The sequence below is a fragment of the Cimex lectularius genome, unplaced genomic scaffold, assembly GCF_000648675.2.
Source record: "Cimex lectularius strain Harlan isolate CLEC.00 unplaced genomic scaffold, Clec_2.1 scaffold494, whole genome shotgun sequence".
In the NCBI taxonomy this organism is placed as follows: domain Eukaryota; kingdom Metazoa; phylum Arthropoda; class Insecta; order Hemiptera; family Cimicidae; genus Cimex; species Cimex lectularius.
The window spans coordinates 1-14787 of record NW_019393009.1 but is presented as its reverse complement, the minus strand read 5'-3'; the positions used below and the strand labels follow the sequence as shown (position 1 = coordinate 14787).

Below are 14787 nucleotides of genomic sequence, written 5' to 3'. Positions count from 1 at the left end.
TAGTATCAAGTAAAAGTGTTTCAGCGTGCTCTGCTTCCTAGGTTTGGAAATGCAGCATTTCGCTATATGCGAATCTTTTCTTCTATTTCGAGGCAGCAGCCGACCTTTTTATTTCTATAGGTATTCACTATAACTCAGCCTTTATATTTTAGGCATCACACTTTCTTTGCTTGACTAAAGACTCCCTCAAATTACAGCAGTTAAATTAACAAATACTAATTTGTCCTGGTTCAAAGAACTAATTCGCTAATCCGTGATTTTATTCTTGATTTTGTGTTAACCTTTTAAATCATGAAAATTACTTCTTTAAAAACTCCTCCGCATTTGAAGTCAATTCGTTTCAGCAATTTTGAAAGGTGTACTGAATGTGCCATTAGTATTATTGATTAATATTACTGATCTATATGGGATTCGATCATTTATATGTTTTTTCTTTCACTGTTTTTTCACTTACTTTTAATAATATATAATTGTATCCAAATAATGTTGATTTTTCAAAGTTTGGTGTTAAGTTATCTATCCTAACTATCTTTTAATTTTTAGGCTAAGTGTCCCATACTTTTGGATGTTTTTTGGATCTCTCTTCTTGTGGTAAAGTTTAAAGACCTTCTTTAGTTACAAAACTCAATGTTTTTTCCTTAATTTCTTTGTTATGTAGATGAGGCGTTTATTATGCAATTACAAATTTGATCTGTTGCCATGTAGTCTTTTGAGTAGTCGATATCATGTACTCCGTTCTATTCTTTTCAGCTGTATGTTGGAGTTCCATTGAGCCAACGAAATTCATTCTGAGAGAGAAATATAATTGAAAAAGGAATTCCATAAGAATGGAGAAAAGGTGATTCGTTCAGTTGAATCAGACCATCCCATTCACTAAATCCATTCACTATGCCGAAGCAGGAGTGCTGCAAGGAACACCATTACAAAAATGACACAATTATACATATAGAAAAATGCCAAAGAAAATGTAGAAAAGAAGAAATCTCCTAAACAAAGGAGAAGAAATTCATCAAAGAGAAAATGTTTTATTTTTTAATATTATTGTTACAAATACTACCAAAACCGTAATACAACATAAATTGGTAAACATTTATAGCATGCCCTACACCAGGGGTGCTCAAACGGTCGATCGCGATCGACCAGTCGATCGCGAGTGCTTTTTGAGTAGATCTCGAGAAGAAAAAAATTTTTAATAAATAGGTAGGTAACTAAACTACAAAAATGTATTACGTAATAAAATAACACTGCTTGCGGCAAAAGGTGGCTTTATCAAAGGAACGCGCGGCACTTGTCAAAGAAAAGCCGCGTTGTTTCTAGACTAGTAGACAGTACAGTCTAGTCTAGAAACAACGAGAGACAGTACAGTCTAGTTTCGGGCGGCGCGTTTGACGGGAACATTCGAGACTTTCGTTCACGCCGATATAAATGTTGTGCCTGCAGGAATTNTTAGTTAAGTTTAACACCATATGTAACTCTTTTGTTTTGTAACAACCAATAAACTCGCAATTTTGAATAACTATGAGTTTTTTCATTGATATTGTAGAGAAGAACCTAACTAAACCTAACCCAAACCTTGACTAAAATAATGTACCTATATTGTGCAGAAAGCTAATATCTATATATGCTACGGTACACCCTACCTAGGTAGGTAGGGTGTATCGTGTATGTACGACAACCCTGCATCACACACACTTGCAGCCTCTCAGAGTCGATCGTAAGTAGTCTAAAAATATTGAGGTAGATCGCCAGCAGTTCAAGTTTGAGCACCCCTGCCCTACACTCATCGAACCTCACCCGACCTATAACCGTGTTCGAAAACGTGAAAGGAACGTCATTTCCTTAAATTTACCAGAAATTTCACGTTACGTCTAAATTATAGGAAGACAGCTACAGATCGTGTCTGTATTTCTGTTTAAAGTATTAGGTGTATCGACCATTTTTTTTACTATCAATGAGTTATAAAAATAGAGCTACAACCTTTGGTAATGTTGGGACTGGCGGTCTTCAAAGAAATTTGAAACCATGTATTAAAAACTTAATTATGTCAGTATTTACGTTGGTGAGTTTACGGAAAAGTATAATTATAGTATTATAAGTTTAAAATAAAAATTATAACGTTAAAATAAAAACAATCCCGCATAAAAAGGGCTCACAAAAGATGCCGAAATATCACCAAAGGTCCAAGATGATAAAAGCACCCTAAACCTTCTAAACTGACCTAACAAATGGCTCAATAAACATTTCCTATTTCCTTATTTTTACGGTTTTTACCTTTTAATCGTAATTTGGAGCAATTAAGTAGTGTACATATTTTTTGAGAAAAAATATGAACGTTTCAGAAGCACTTTTAAATGACTGTTAGAATGGTTATTAAAATGAACAACGCTCTTTGACCTTTTTCTTGAATAAAAGATAAAATGATTAAAGAAGAAGTTGTATGGCAGAAATTAGGAGTTTTTTTAATTGGCCCTGTAATTAAAATAAAAATAGTTAGTAATTAGCCGGGGGTCGGTTATAATTTGCAATAGAATAACCCCCCCCCCCCCAAGAAAAAAAGTCAGAATATTATTATGAAAAGCATAAAAGATAAGCTTGCAGCTTGCTAATTCGATTGTAGCGATTAATTCAAAGGAAAGGAGAAAGATTCAAAGGAAAGCGCTTTTCCTTCAACAGCTTGACGCCTGTGGGAGCTCGTGGTCTTTATTGCTGGCAGCCGACACAGCATACCAACGCCCGAGCATAAATATTCATACTTGGCCTGATTTGCATCCGACCGTCTCATCTGAGGGGAAAACATTCGATTACTTACAGTTTATATCTCTTTGAGCCTTTCGCCGAGAGTCTTAATTGAGAATTCCACATTGTAGGGCGTCTCGGGAAGAATGGTTGAGCCGACGTTATGTAAATTCGCGGAGTGAGATAAAACCGGCATGGCCAAAAGCCGCCTTTTCAGATGGCTAGGATTCATCCCCGGTAATTTGCACTCTCGCGGTGGTTACCGGAAGTATTAAAAATGCAAGGATTTATTACACTATTCCGTTTAGGACTATTAAAAGATACACGTGACTGAGAAGCTTTTATTTATATCTTCATCTAAAGGTGGCTCCAGACGTGCGGTATGGCGGCCGAATATTAAAGCTGGGAACACACTCATCCGATGCAACTCTATGCGACGCTACCCGACGCCTTGTCCAGTTTTGGTAGGATGTGCACATCTATGCGAAGTCAAGCGCACGCCAGGTACAGTCACAAAGCGTATATCACAAATCCGTATCACAATCGCAACGCCTCTTTTGTTCTTAATGCATTACTTTAAGCAAAACCATGTAAAAATTGTTATTTAAATTTTATAAGCACAACCATGTAATAAATTTCTGCCTAATCATTATAAATAAATAATTTTTATAAAAACTCACGAACTTTTGATATCGTTTAATTTGGTTTTCATTAAATTAAGAATTAATACAACGATAAAAATACTTATGTTTTATTAGGGGGACAATTCATACGACATTCACTGTCTCGGACCTGCATTTATTAAGACTGACTCTACAAAGAATCCCAAAGGAGTCGGGAACTCCCGGGGTTATCTCTGTTTACATTTTACAACTTAATACAACACCTTCCTCTTTTACAATTTTAGATACATTTGTTTAAATAATTTTATTATTAATAATTATACCAAAAAAATTAAAAATTATACAAACTTCTCTGAACACTTAATATCTATTACACTATGAGAGAGACAATATGAGATTAATAATTTTATTATTAATAATTATATTAACAAAATTAACAATTATACAAACTTCTCTGATCACTTAATAACTATTACAATATGAGCGAGACCGTAAACTTAAATTATCCTTGTCCAAATTAAATACTTAAAAAAAATACAAATATAGTAAATAAAAATAAGAAACATCTCTTAAACACTTCTGTTAATTATTAATCTAATAGACTAACTCAACAATTATAAAATGCATAGATTCTTAAGAGCACAGAATAATATTCTTGATAGACCCGAGGTCTTTCTGTCATACGTCCTCACATAGTTCTATAACTTATTTTATCATACGTGTTCGAGCCATTGTTAACAGCCACGTTTGGTTCTTCTCTCTCTATTTTATTATTCACACCCCCGTACGCCCTTCTTAAGTGAAATGAATTACGCCTAATCTTGTTATTATTTTCATTTAATATGGAGTAAGATCTGCGACTATGTTTCTCAACCAACTGACCACGTCTTCATCAGCTTTCTGATGTAAGCTGAAACGCGATAACATGTCAGATACATACATGTATTTTCCTGGTATAAATTTTATATTTGATTAGCTTCAGTCTCATTCGTTGAAGACGAGGGGACGGGGTAGTAGTTATGGATTTTTCCAGTAAAGCAACAAGGGGTTCATGATCAGTCCAAATTTCTGTGACTTTTTTACCATAGATATAATGATGGAATTTTTTAACTGCAAAAACAATCGCCAAAAGTTCTTTTTCTATTTGTGAGAATTTGGTTTCTGCATAAGACAAAGCTTTTGATGCATAATATATCGGCTTCCCAGATTGCATTTGGCAGCACCCAATACCTAATTGTGAAGCGTCGCATTGTATTGTTACCGGGATTTTTCCTAATTTTTTTAATGTTGGTGTATTTAATATTAATTTTTTAATATTATTGAGTGCTTCCGTGTGCACCGGCAACCACTGCCAAAGTGTATCCTTTTTAGTAAATCTCTGAGAGGCCTAGTTAGACTCACCAAATTCGGAATAAATTTTCTGACGTAGTTAATCATCCCTAATACTTTTTGAAGTTCTTTAACGTTTTTAGTCTCCCTAATGCACTGAATGGTTAGAATATGTTCATTACTCGGTCTGATTCCCTCTTCATTAAATATATGGCCAAAATATGTTACTTCATTCACTCTAAATTAAATTTTTGTTTTGTTAAATTTTATATTATTTTCTCTCGCTCTTTCAATTACTCTTTTTAAAATGTTATTATGTTCCTCCTCCGACTTCGCAAAAATTAAAAGATCGTCGAAGTACACCACTAAACCATTAATATCCCCGAATATTTCTTCATTGCGTTTTTGAAATAGTTAGTGCGTTACTGAGCCCAAACGGTAATCTTGTAAACCTATAACACCTAAATGGTGTTGAAAAGGTACATAATTCACTTGACCTAGAATCTAATTTAATGTGACAGAAGCCGTCTTTTAGATCGAGCACAGTAAAAAATTTGGCACCAGCTAGCTTAGATGAAATCTCTTCCACAGTAGGAATTAGTGTTTTTTCTGTAATAATTACCTTATTTAACTCTTGCGGGTCTAGACAAAGCTTAATTGAGCCATCGGTTTTCTCAATAACTACTAAATTATTTACCCAGTCTTTTGGTTCACACTTAACAATTATGCCTTGTTCTTCTAATTCTATTACATAGTTTGAAATAAACTACAAAAAATATGAGTATCCTGTTCTGACGCTTCTCGACGAAAATGGTGTAATTTAATGAGCAAAACCATGAAATAAATTGTTAGTTAAATTTTATAATAAATTGTTAGTTAAATTTTATGAGCTAAACCGTGTAATAAATTGTTAGGTAAATTCATTATATCAAAAAATGGTATTCCGGTGTTTTGATAAATTTGCTAGCAAACGATTAAAATTTTTTTTCAAATAAAAACTAATAAATTTTTGATCTCGGTTAATTTGGTTTATATTAAAATAAGTATGTTGTAATTAACGTAATGATAATAATATATGTAGTTTGAATAAAAATATGAGTCTCCGTTCTTTTGTCTTCAACTGTACTCGATGAGACCAGACGAAAATCTGGTCAGTGGGGATCGCAGAGCATTGCATCGGTAAGTGTGTTCCCCGCTTTAGCAAGACTCAAGATGTTCGTCTTGGCTTTCGTCAAATAGAGCCTACACATATGCTTAGTTTGTACAACCACCCAGTTTGTGCGGAAAGAGCGAATAGGTAGGACTCAAATTTGCTAAGCGCCGTGTCGAACAGTGAAACGAAACTTGCTGGAATTGCGGTTACTGTTTTGTGTTGTGACTACAAACTCAGTAACAAATCAGCACTGTTGCCCCAACTTACTTTCGATCCGTTTCCGCGTATGGAAAACCTCGATTTTTGTTGATTAAGTTAACAATTGATTCCCCAATCTGTGGATGCTTTGAGTTCGGCGAATATTCCTTTAGGGGGTTCACACCAGAGCGGTAAGATCTTCTTTGATTTCTTACATAATGAAGCTATTTTTTTGGAAAGTCTTTATTTCATTATAATAGTCTTTATAAATTTGTGATCAATAACATTTATGTTATTATCAGCTGATGGAACAATCCTTAAGCACATCATACACATAAGCGAGCATAATATTTCGATTGTGTCCAGTAACCTGTCACTATGCTATCATATCGTCTTGGGTTGTAACATTCTAAATATGTTTCTGGAAGCAAGATGTTATTTCTTTCGCACCTCTAGATGCTACAGTCTCCTCCAGCAGTGCATACACAGGAATTCTACTGTCATAAAAATTATGAAAGCCTTCATTAAGAACATACATATTTTTCTTGTAGTATGAAATAGTAAAAAATAATTTGGGATATGGAAGAGCTTTTTGTAGATCAATGGAAAATGTTAAATATTTTTCTGGGTTCGTTGAAGTTTTGATCTTCCTTCAAAGTTTTGCATTGCTTAAATGCATGCTATGTTCTTCTAAAACGCCGCTTTTTGCATTAAGGTCCGAGGTGGCATTAATTTTCATATTTAGCAAATCACATTTTTGACACCTATTTTTACGTGGGTGATGAAAACGTAAATTAAAATTATTCTTAAAAATTTTCTTATATATTTGCTCGCTGAGAAATGTATTGTTCTCGTCGCACTTCTTGATATATACGTTGTACATTTTTCTTAAGTTTAAATCAGAATTAAGTTTAAATCACATATTTTTTGTTTGGATTTCATAGTACGGAAAAAAATTTATATGATCTTTCACGGCATCCACTAATTTCTCATCACTCTTTCTGCAATATCGTTTCATTTTTCCCCATATGTCTTTTCCTATTACCTTTGCTTTGAGAGCCCTATGTAATCTGCCTATGCTACCGCAATGCTTTCCTTTTTGATATTTAAAAAGTATTCATAACTTCAATCTCTGTCTGGTCATTTGAAATTTCAAGCTCGTCTTCGTTTTACTGGCGTACGCTGAGTGGATGCACATAAGAATTTTTCATTTGTTAAAATCCCCCATTTCCCAAAACAAAAAGGGATATTCTATCACTCTCTGTAATAGGATTCTGGTACATTTTCACACATGTGCAATCCTTATTTTTAAATTTCTTTGCAAAAATAATATTTCCAGCTTTTGTATACTATTTTTCGCCTTTGTTTCTTTTGATTTTCCTAATCTGTTGATCGTTATCTTCATAATGAGATCGAAAATTAGTAAAGTCGTCAGTTAATTCAAAAATTCTGATCCTCTTCTTAGTTTGTAACAATCTTGAATTAATATAGCACAAACTGCTTTCCTCATCCGATTCATAAATTCGTCTTGTTTTTCTAATATTCTTGAGTCTTATTTCTGTAATACAAAACTCCAATATTTGCGCAAAAACGGACATCCCGGACGAAATGAACTTATAATCATCCCTTTTATAGGTATGTGAACTCATTGTAACAATTGTGTGAAATATTATTTATCATAAACTATGATTTTCTTAGTTAATTGTTCGCACCGGGCACATTTTATTTTCTTCTTTCTTAAAAATAAAAAGAGTATTTAAATTTTCATTATTCAACTTTGTTGTGTCACACCTCGTCATCAGACCCGAAGGGGATTAAAGGTGCGTTGAGTCGGCCCTGTCGACGTCACGCGTAGTAGTACGTTACAAACCGCCGAACACGCTTGGTCGGACCTCGCCAATTCGTCTAACCTCATTTTTGTCTCTCCTCAAAGTCAACCCTCGTTTTCTTTTTTTTTTACCCTCGTATACAGCAGGAGTATTCTGATTTTATGTTTTACTTTTCCTTCGCTACGCCTCCGCACTTTCTGGTAGTTTCAACAGGTTTCTCCGACGCTGAATCCGAGCTCGGTGGCGCCGAAGGTGATTTCAACGACGCACCAGAAGGTATATTTCATACAGTCCATTCCAAGGTAAATTTTCTTTATTTTATTTTATTTTATTTTTATTTTGTTTCACTCGTGAAGTCTCCGTTTCATTTTATTTTATTTTTATTTTGTTTCACTCGTCAAGCCTCCGTTTCATTTTATTTTATTTTTATTTTGTTTCACTCGTCAAGCCTCCGTTTCATTTTATTTTATTTTTATTTTGTTTCACTCGTCAAGCCTCCGTTTTTTATTTTATTTTTATTTTGTTTCACTCGTCAAGCCTCCGTTTCATTTTGTTTTATTTTAATTGAGTTTTATTTTAATAAAGACCAGCCCGAACATTGGTCACTCCGGGCCTAGATAAAAAATTTAAAAAAAAATTCAATTTTCACAAAATACCCATTTTTAACGGTTTTTTCTCGATTTTTCATCCCCACGTTTCGTTCAAGTAATTTCGTGACTTCGCGAAAAATCGGCTTTGTTCGTGTCCTACCTCTGCGAAGCTCTCCCTCCAGGTGTTCATCCTCTTATCATTTCTTCCCCTCTTCACTTGGTCCACGACCCAACAGCTGATCGGGGCAGGGACATTCACCTCTTCCACGACAAGTTTTATTTTATCTCAATTACATTCGTTTTAAATTTATTTATTTATTTTCAATTTAATTTTACAAAGGCGGATGCGATTGTAAAACGATTGAATTATCTTAAACAAAAAAGAGAAAATCTTTACGCCTCTCTCACAAAAATCGCCGACAATTTTAAAGAAATTTCGAATGATAATTATGTCTCATTTCAACCGCAGTACGAACAATTAATAAAAATTGAAGAAAAATTTGAGGCCATTCAGGACGAAATAATTGAATACAATAGCGCGTTAACCGACGAAACGTTGGCCCTTCCTACTTGTGTCGTTCAACAATCATTCGACGATCTATTTTTTTCAGCTCGTGGCAAATACCACACGACAGTTAAAAGCATTCCTCAGTTTTCGGGACAAGAGATTAAAACAGAAAGTCCTACCGATTCTTCCAAGGTCACTCTTTTAAAGCCCCTGTCCATACCAAATTTTGATGGAAACATCTCGGAATGGGATGATTTTCATGCTTTATTCGAGGTATCTGTTCATAAAAACCCCGCTTTATCCGACGCACAAAAATTCGCGAACCTTCGCACTCACTTAAAGGGCGATGCGGCCGCAGTAATTTCTAATTTCAAAATCGCTCCTGAAAATTATAAGCTCGCATATGATTGTCTCATTGATCGATTTCAAAACAAAACAAGGCTAGCTAATCTTTACGTCAAGCAAATTCGCAACTTTGTTCCCGCCAAAGATAACTCTTATAAGAGTTACCAGAATTTTCTTAAAGCTCATTGCAATTGCGTAAATGCACTTAAATCCTTAAATTTACCAGACGTGGCCGATTTTATACTCTTCAACCAAAGTTTTCACAACCTAGACCCCGTTTCTCAACGAAAGTTTCAAAGCTCGACTCCTGTCAACTCGATTCCCACTCATAAAAACCTCATTGATTTTATTACCGATCGTTGTAGAAACCATGAAGCTTACGTGAAGGATGTGGAAACCTCCACCTCTTATTCCCAATCTGCAACCCCGAAAAAATTAGAATATTCAAGAAAGTCCCATGTTTTGATAGCTCGGAAAAACAACGTCTTTGTTGATAAGCCTGGACTCCGACCTCCGTTTCTTTATGCCCTCTGTGTCAAACACCACATTCATTGCCCTCTTGTCGCGCATTTCAACAACAAACTGTCGAAAACAAATACGAAACGGTCAAATCCCTTAAAAGGTGTTTTAATTGTTTAGGAAACCACCTTCGCAGCAAATGCGGTTCGACAAAAACATGCCTCAAATGCAACTCGAATTTACATCATACACTTTTACACCGCGACGTTGTTGCAGTACCGCCTGCGTCAACACCTGTATTCCGACCGCCAAACAGCATTGTTGTACCAACCGATCACCCCAATAGTTCCACAGTTAATTTTGTTTGCTCCTCGAAAGCGTCTGATGTTCCGAACCCCGTCCTTGAACCGAAAAATTTGAACAGCTTGAAAAAACTCAATGTATTTTCATTAGAAAGTTATTTGCCCTTCCCAAAACCACCCCGAATTTTATGATTTATTTAGAGAATAAAGTTAACCCGTTATTTTTATATACCTTCAAACTTTATTTTAATTACATCTTTAAACTATTGAAATATCCTGATTACCGTCTTTCCAAAATAGTAGCCCTGGAAGTCGTTAATCGTGGTGCATTGTGGTTTGAACGTTGGAATAGCATGTGTAGGGATCTATCATGTGATTCATCATTTTCTATAAATAACTTGAATGAGTGGCCTTTGCAATTTAAGGAAATTATAACAAAACTGATTGTCAATTTCAGTGAAGAACTTCGTGAACAAGTGAGATCAACCTCGCGATTTTTATTCTATAAGGAACTTTACCAAGATGATTTTAACATATTTAACCTATCCAACGACAGGTCTAAAAGCTTGTGGTTATTCAAAATCTTTAACTAAATGGTGAACCTTTTTGGGCTAGAGAAAATGTAATTTGTTCATTATGCAATGACCAGGTTAAAGAAGACATAGTCTAAGGCAAATATTGGAAAGGTAGCTGACGTGTCTGTAATGGTTTATGTCTGGTTTGTGCCTGAATATTCATTCCCATTCATCATTACATTACATTCCACACATTAACTACTTTTCACATAGTCTAATTTTCCAACAATTTAGCTTTCCTTTTCCTATTTATCCCCTTTCTTTATAATCCTGAAAGGACAATCTGGCCGAACTATTACTAACACATTGTTCCCCTTTGTCGGCTTATTTCACTTCAAAGAAGCCGACNTGAAGCCCTGTTGACTTGCATTGGAATTGCTCAAAGGTCATTTTATGCTGATGACATAAAATCCGTCAAGGACAAAGGTTCGCCGCTTCACAAATCTTTGCGTCCCCTCGCGCCATTTTTGGACACCCGGAATTTCTTGAGGGTGGGCGGCCGCCTTCGTTTTGCCGACATCGCTTTTGATTCAAAGCACCCATTATTAATTCCATCAGCATCCCCCTTAGCCCCTCTTATTTGTATGGAGTATTGAGTCCAGTCAAAGTATTGGATCATTGGCGTTCGCTCTCTTCTTCGCAAGATTATTTTTAGTTGCCACAGATGTCACAGATTGAAGGCAAAACCACGCCAGCCGATGATGGCTGATCTCCCTCCCTCTCGTGTCGTCTGTTCGAGAGCTTTCCTCCGCACGGGCGTAGATTTGGCTGGTCCCTTTCCAATAAAGTTCAGCCAAAGGCGGAACGCCTCGACAACGAAAGGTTATATGGTTCTTTTCGTGTGTATGAGCACCAAGGCTACCCATCTGGAAGCGGTATCTGACCTCACCACCTCGGCCTTCCTTGCGTGCTTAAACCGCTTCGTCGCCCGCCGCGGACTCCCAGCCGAGATGTTCTCCGACTGCGGAAAAAATTTAATTGGAGCAGCGAACAAGTTAAAGGAAGCTGCCACCTTCTTAAAGGAAAACGAACAAGAAATTTACTCCCATTGTTGTTCCTTAGGGTTTACATGGACGTTTAATCCTCCAGGCGCCTCGAATTTCGGCGGGCTTTGGGAAGCCGGCGTCAAAAGTGCAAAGTGTCTTCTCGGCAGGATGGTGGGTGACGGCCCGTTGACCTTCGAGGAGTTCTCCACATTGCCGTGTCGCATCGAAGCAACATTAAATAGTCGACCGCTGTGTTTCGTTTCGTCCGACCCTCACGACCATTTTGATTATTTGACGCCCGGTCATTTTCTTGTAGGCGCCCCTCTTATCGCTCCTCCTGAACCGCCTTTAGATTTAGATCAAAATCTCAAAACACGATGGAGTCGAATCAACCAACTTTGCCAATTCTTCTGGAAAAGGTGGTCAAAAGAGTACCTCCACACGCAAATACAGCGACATAAATGAACTCGAAATCCGGAAAATCTAAAGGAAGGTGATATCGTTTACCTCCATGGCACCAACTCTAGCCATCTTAGTTGGCCTATAGGGCGCGTCGAGGAGGTGCATCCCGGTTCCGACGGCGTTGTACGGGTCGTCTCGGTCCGCACTTCCAGCGGCTTATACGTCAGACCCTCCAACAAGTTGGTCCTTCTTCCTCCCCCTCAATCCTCCTCTATTTAAAATCCTCCTTCCCTTGTAAATACCTCCCTTCGCCAAGGTGGCTCATTTTATTTTACTTATTTCATTATTTTTTTTTTAATTTTATTTAGTAAAATATTCATTTTAGGTGGGCGGTATGTTCGCACCGGGCACATTTTATTTTCTTCTTTCTTAAAAATAAAAAGAGTATTTAAATTTTCATTATTCAACTTTGTTGTGTCACACCTCGTCANCGCTAGCAGTATAAACACATCATCGCATCGCATCGCTTGGAACTTCGCGCCGTCATTCTCTTCGCTTCGCATCGCATCGCTTCGCGGGCAGTGGAAACGTACCCTTATAATGACCGAACTAGAATGTTTAGTAAACGCGTTCGCCGATATAACTAGGAATGATTCTCGATAACGATTGTCAGGAAAAAATAAAGAAACTCTTAAGAAAAATGGAAAAAAGGGAAAATAAGATATGTAAAAAAATAGATTCGATCAGGAAAGAGTCGAAGAGAGAAATAGAAAAAGTCAAGTCGGAGTTGGTAGGTAGAATAGAGACATTAGAGGCTTGTAAATTGGATAGGTTCGAGGAAGCGATAGAGGAAGCAGACCTGTTCGCTTTAATCGGGTCTGCAGGAATCCCTGAAGATCAACACAGACGAATAGAGGAAGTAGTCTGCGGGATCGAGAATGGGGAGGAAGTTGACCCGTTTACAAATATAGGGATGACGGGAATATCGGATTCTCTAGACAAGGCGATCGAGGAAGCGGTCGCGATGATCCGACGGAGGAGGAACCGGCTAAAGTAACAGAAGCCGCCGACTCAGGAGATAAGCCAGCGTCGATTGAAGACACAATCGGCTGGACGGTTGTGAAAAGGAGAAGGAAAGAAAACAGTACGAAGAAAACACGTACTGGGAATAACGATATCCCCTCATGCAAGAAACCGTGGCTAGTCGTCCACGGGGTGCCTGAGAGGATAGAGAAGAATTCTCTTATCAATAGGATAGTGGAACACAGTGGTGTTAAAGAGCCGTGTAGGATTAGGGCCTGGAAAAGACGAGCAGAAGGAAAACGGGAAGTAGTAATCGAGGTACATCCTGTCACGAGAAATGCTCTCCTCAAGAGAAAAAAGTAAGAATAGGGAGCAATGCTTGTTGGGTGACAAACTGTGTCACCCTAAAGCAATGTTTTAGGTGCTTCGAATATGGGCACAGGGCACGTCGTGCTCCAGTTAGGTGTTTGAAATGCGGACAGGAAGGCCACTTTTCAACTATTTGTAAAAATAGAGTAGGATGTGCGAATTGTGGCAATGGCGGCCACATGAGCACTAGCAAATTATGCGATGTTTACATAAGGGAGTTTAGAAGGTGGGAGGATAGGTTCCGTTATGTGTGATCTCCGGATCGCACAAATTAACCTCGCGCGCTGCCGAATGGCAACGGACCTAGTCAGAAGAGAAGCCTTGGAAAGGCAAATAGATATTTTATTGATCCAGGAACCATACGGATACTTCAAGAGTATTCCGGGGTTCGGAATTAAAGATAGGATTATCATAGGGAATTATGAGGACCGCGGTAACCCTATGGCGGCCATTGTTGTCTTAAATAAAGACGTGGATGTTATTTATCAGATCAATATTGCGTTGTAACGGAGATAAGTGGGCAGGGAATACGTCAGTGCGTTCTAGTCAGCGCGTACTTCCAATACAGACAGCCTACCGCGGAGCACGTAGAACGGCTAGAAAGAGCCCTTATAGGAATAGGAAATAGGAACGGTAGGGTCATTATTGGGGCAGATGTGAATGCACACTCCCAATGGTGGCACAGCAGGAGTAGGCATGACGACATCAGGGGGGGTGGAGGAATTTATATCCTCACATAATCTTCATGTCGTCAACAGGGAGGGGTGTCTGACTACCTTTGCTAACTCGCAAAGGGAAACAAATATCGACGTTACGTTAGCCGGTAGGGAAGTAAGTAATTGGCTTGTGAACTGGGATGTCTTGGATACAGACATAACCAGTGACCACAGGTTTATTGTGTTCGAACTCCGTGGGAATACTTCAAACCCTGGAGTTAAGGCACAAAAAGGTAGAGTCAGGCAAGACTGGGAGATATTCCGAACTTGCCTGGAAAATACCAGGTCGGATTTCCCAAGAGAAAATTTAGACGATGAAGTAGCTAGGTTAGAAAGTAGATTCAAACAGGCTATAACGAAATCAGAAGTTAAGCCGAAAAGTAGGAAGAATAGGAAACAAAAATGGTGGACGAAGGAGCTGGAGGCCAAAAAGAAGCTCGTTCATCGCCTTAGCCTTGCGTACTCGCGACGCTTATGATATTAGAGTGTATAGGAATGCCATAAACGAGTTCAAAAAGGAAATCGTTGCGGCGAAAAATAAGAGTTGGGGAAATTTTCTCCAATCAGAATAGGAATGAATATATGGGGATTAGGATATAAAGTAGAGATGGGCAAGATTAGGCGCGATACAATAGTAAGCGAAC

At 37.6% G+C, this 14787-nt stretch overlaps 2 protein-coding genes across 2 annotated transcripts; both read left to right on the top strand.

Moving 5' to 3' along the window:
• Nucleotides 1-11002: 11002 nt before the first annotated feature.
• Nucleotides 11003-12374, top strand: LOC112128021. Its single transcript, XM_024229755.1, has one exon. It carries the CDS (start codon nucleotides 11346-11348, stop codon nucleotides 12096-12098), a length of 753 nt encoding a protein of 250 aa, XP_024085523.1. The 5' UTR covers nucleotides 11003-11345; the 3' UTR covers nucleotides 12099-12374.
• A 1749-nt stretch (nucleotides 12375-14123) lies between these two features.
• LOC112128022 lies at nucleotides 14124-14621 on the top strand. Its single transcript, XM_024229756.1, has one exon. The coding sequence runs from the start codon at nucleotides 14124-14126 to the stop codon at nucleotides 14619-14621; it is 498 nt and encodes a 165-aa protein (XP_024085524.1).
• The last annotated feature ends 166 nt before the right edge of the window (nucleotides 14622-14787 follow it).

Bases quoted from the DNA above. Each gene is read 5' to 3' on its own strand.
- LOC112128022 (XM_024229756.1), top strand. From the start codon at position 14,124: ATGACGACATCAGGGGGGGTGGAGGAATTTATATCCTCACATAATCTT.
- LOC112128021 (XM_024229755.1), top strand. From the start codon at position 11,346: ATGATGGCTGATCTCCCTCCCTCTCGTGTCGTCTGTTCGAGAGCTTTC.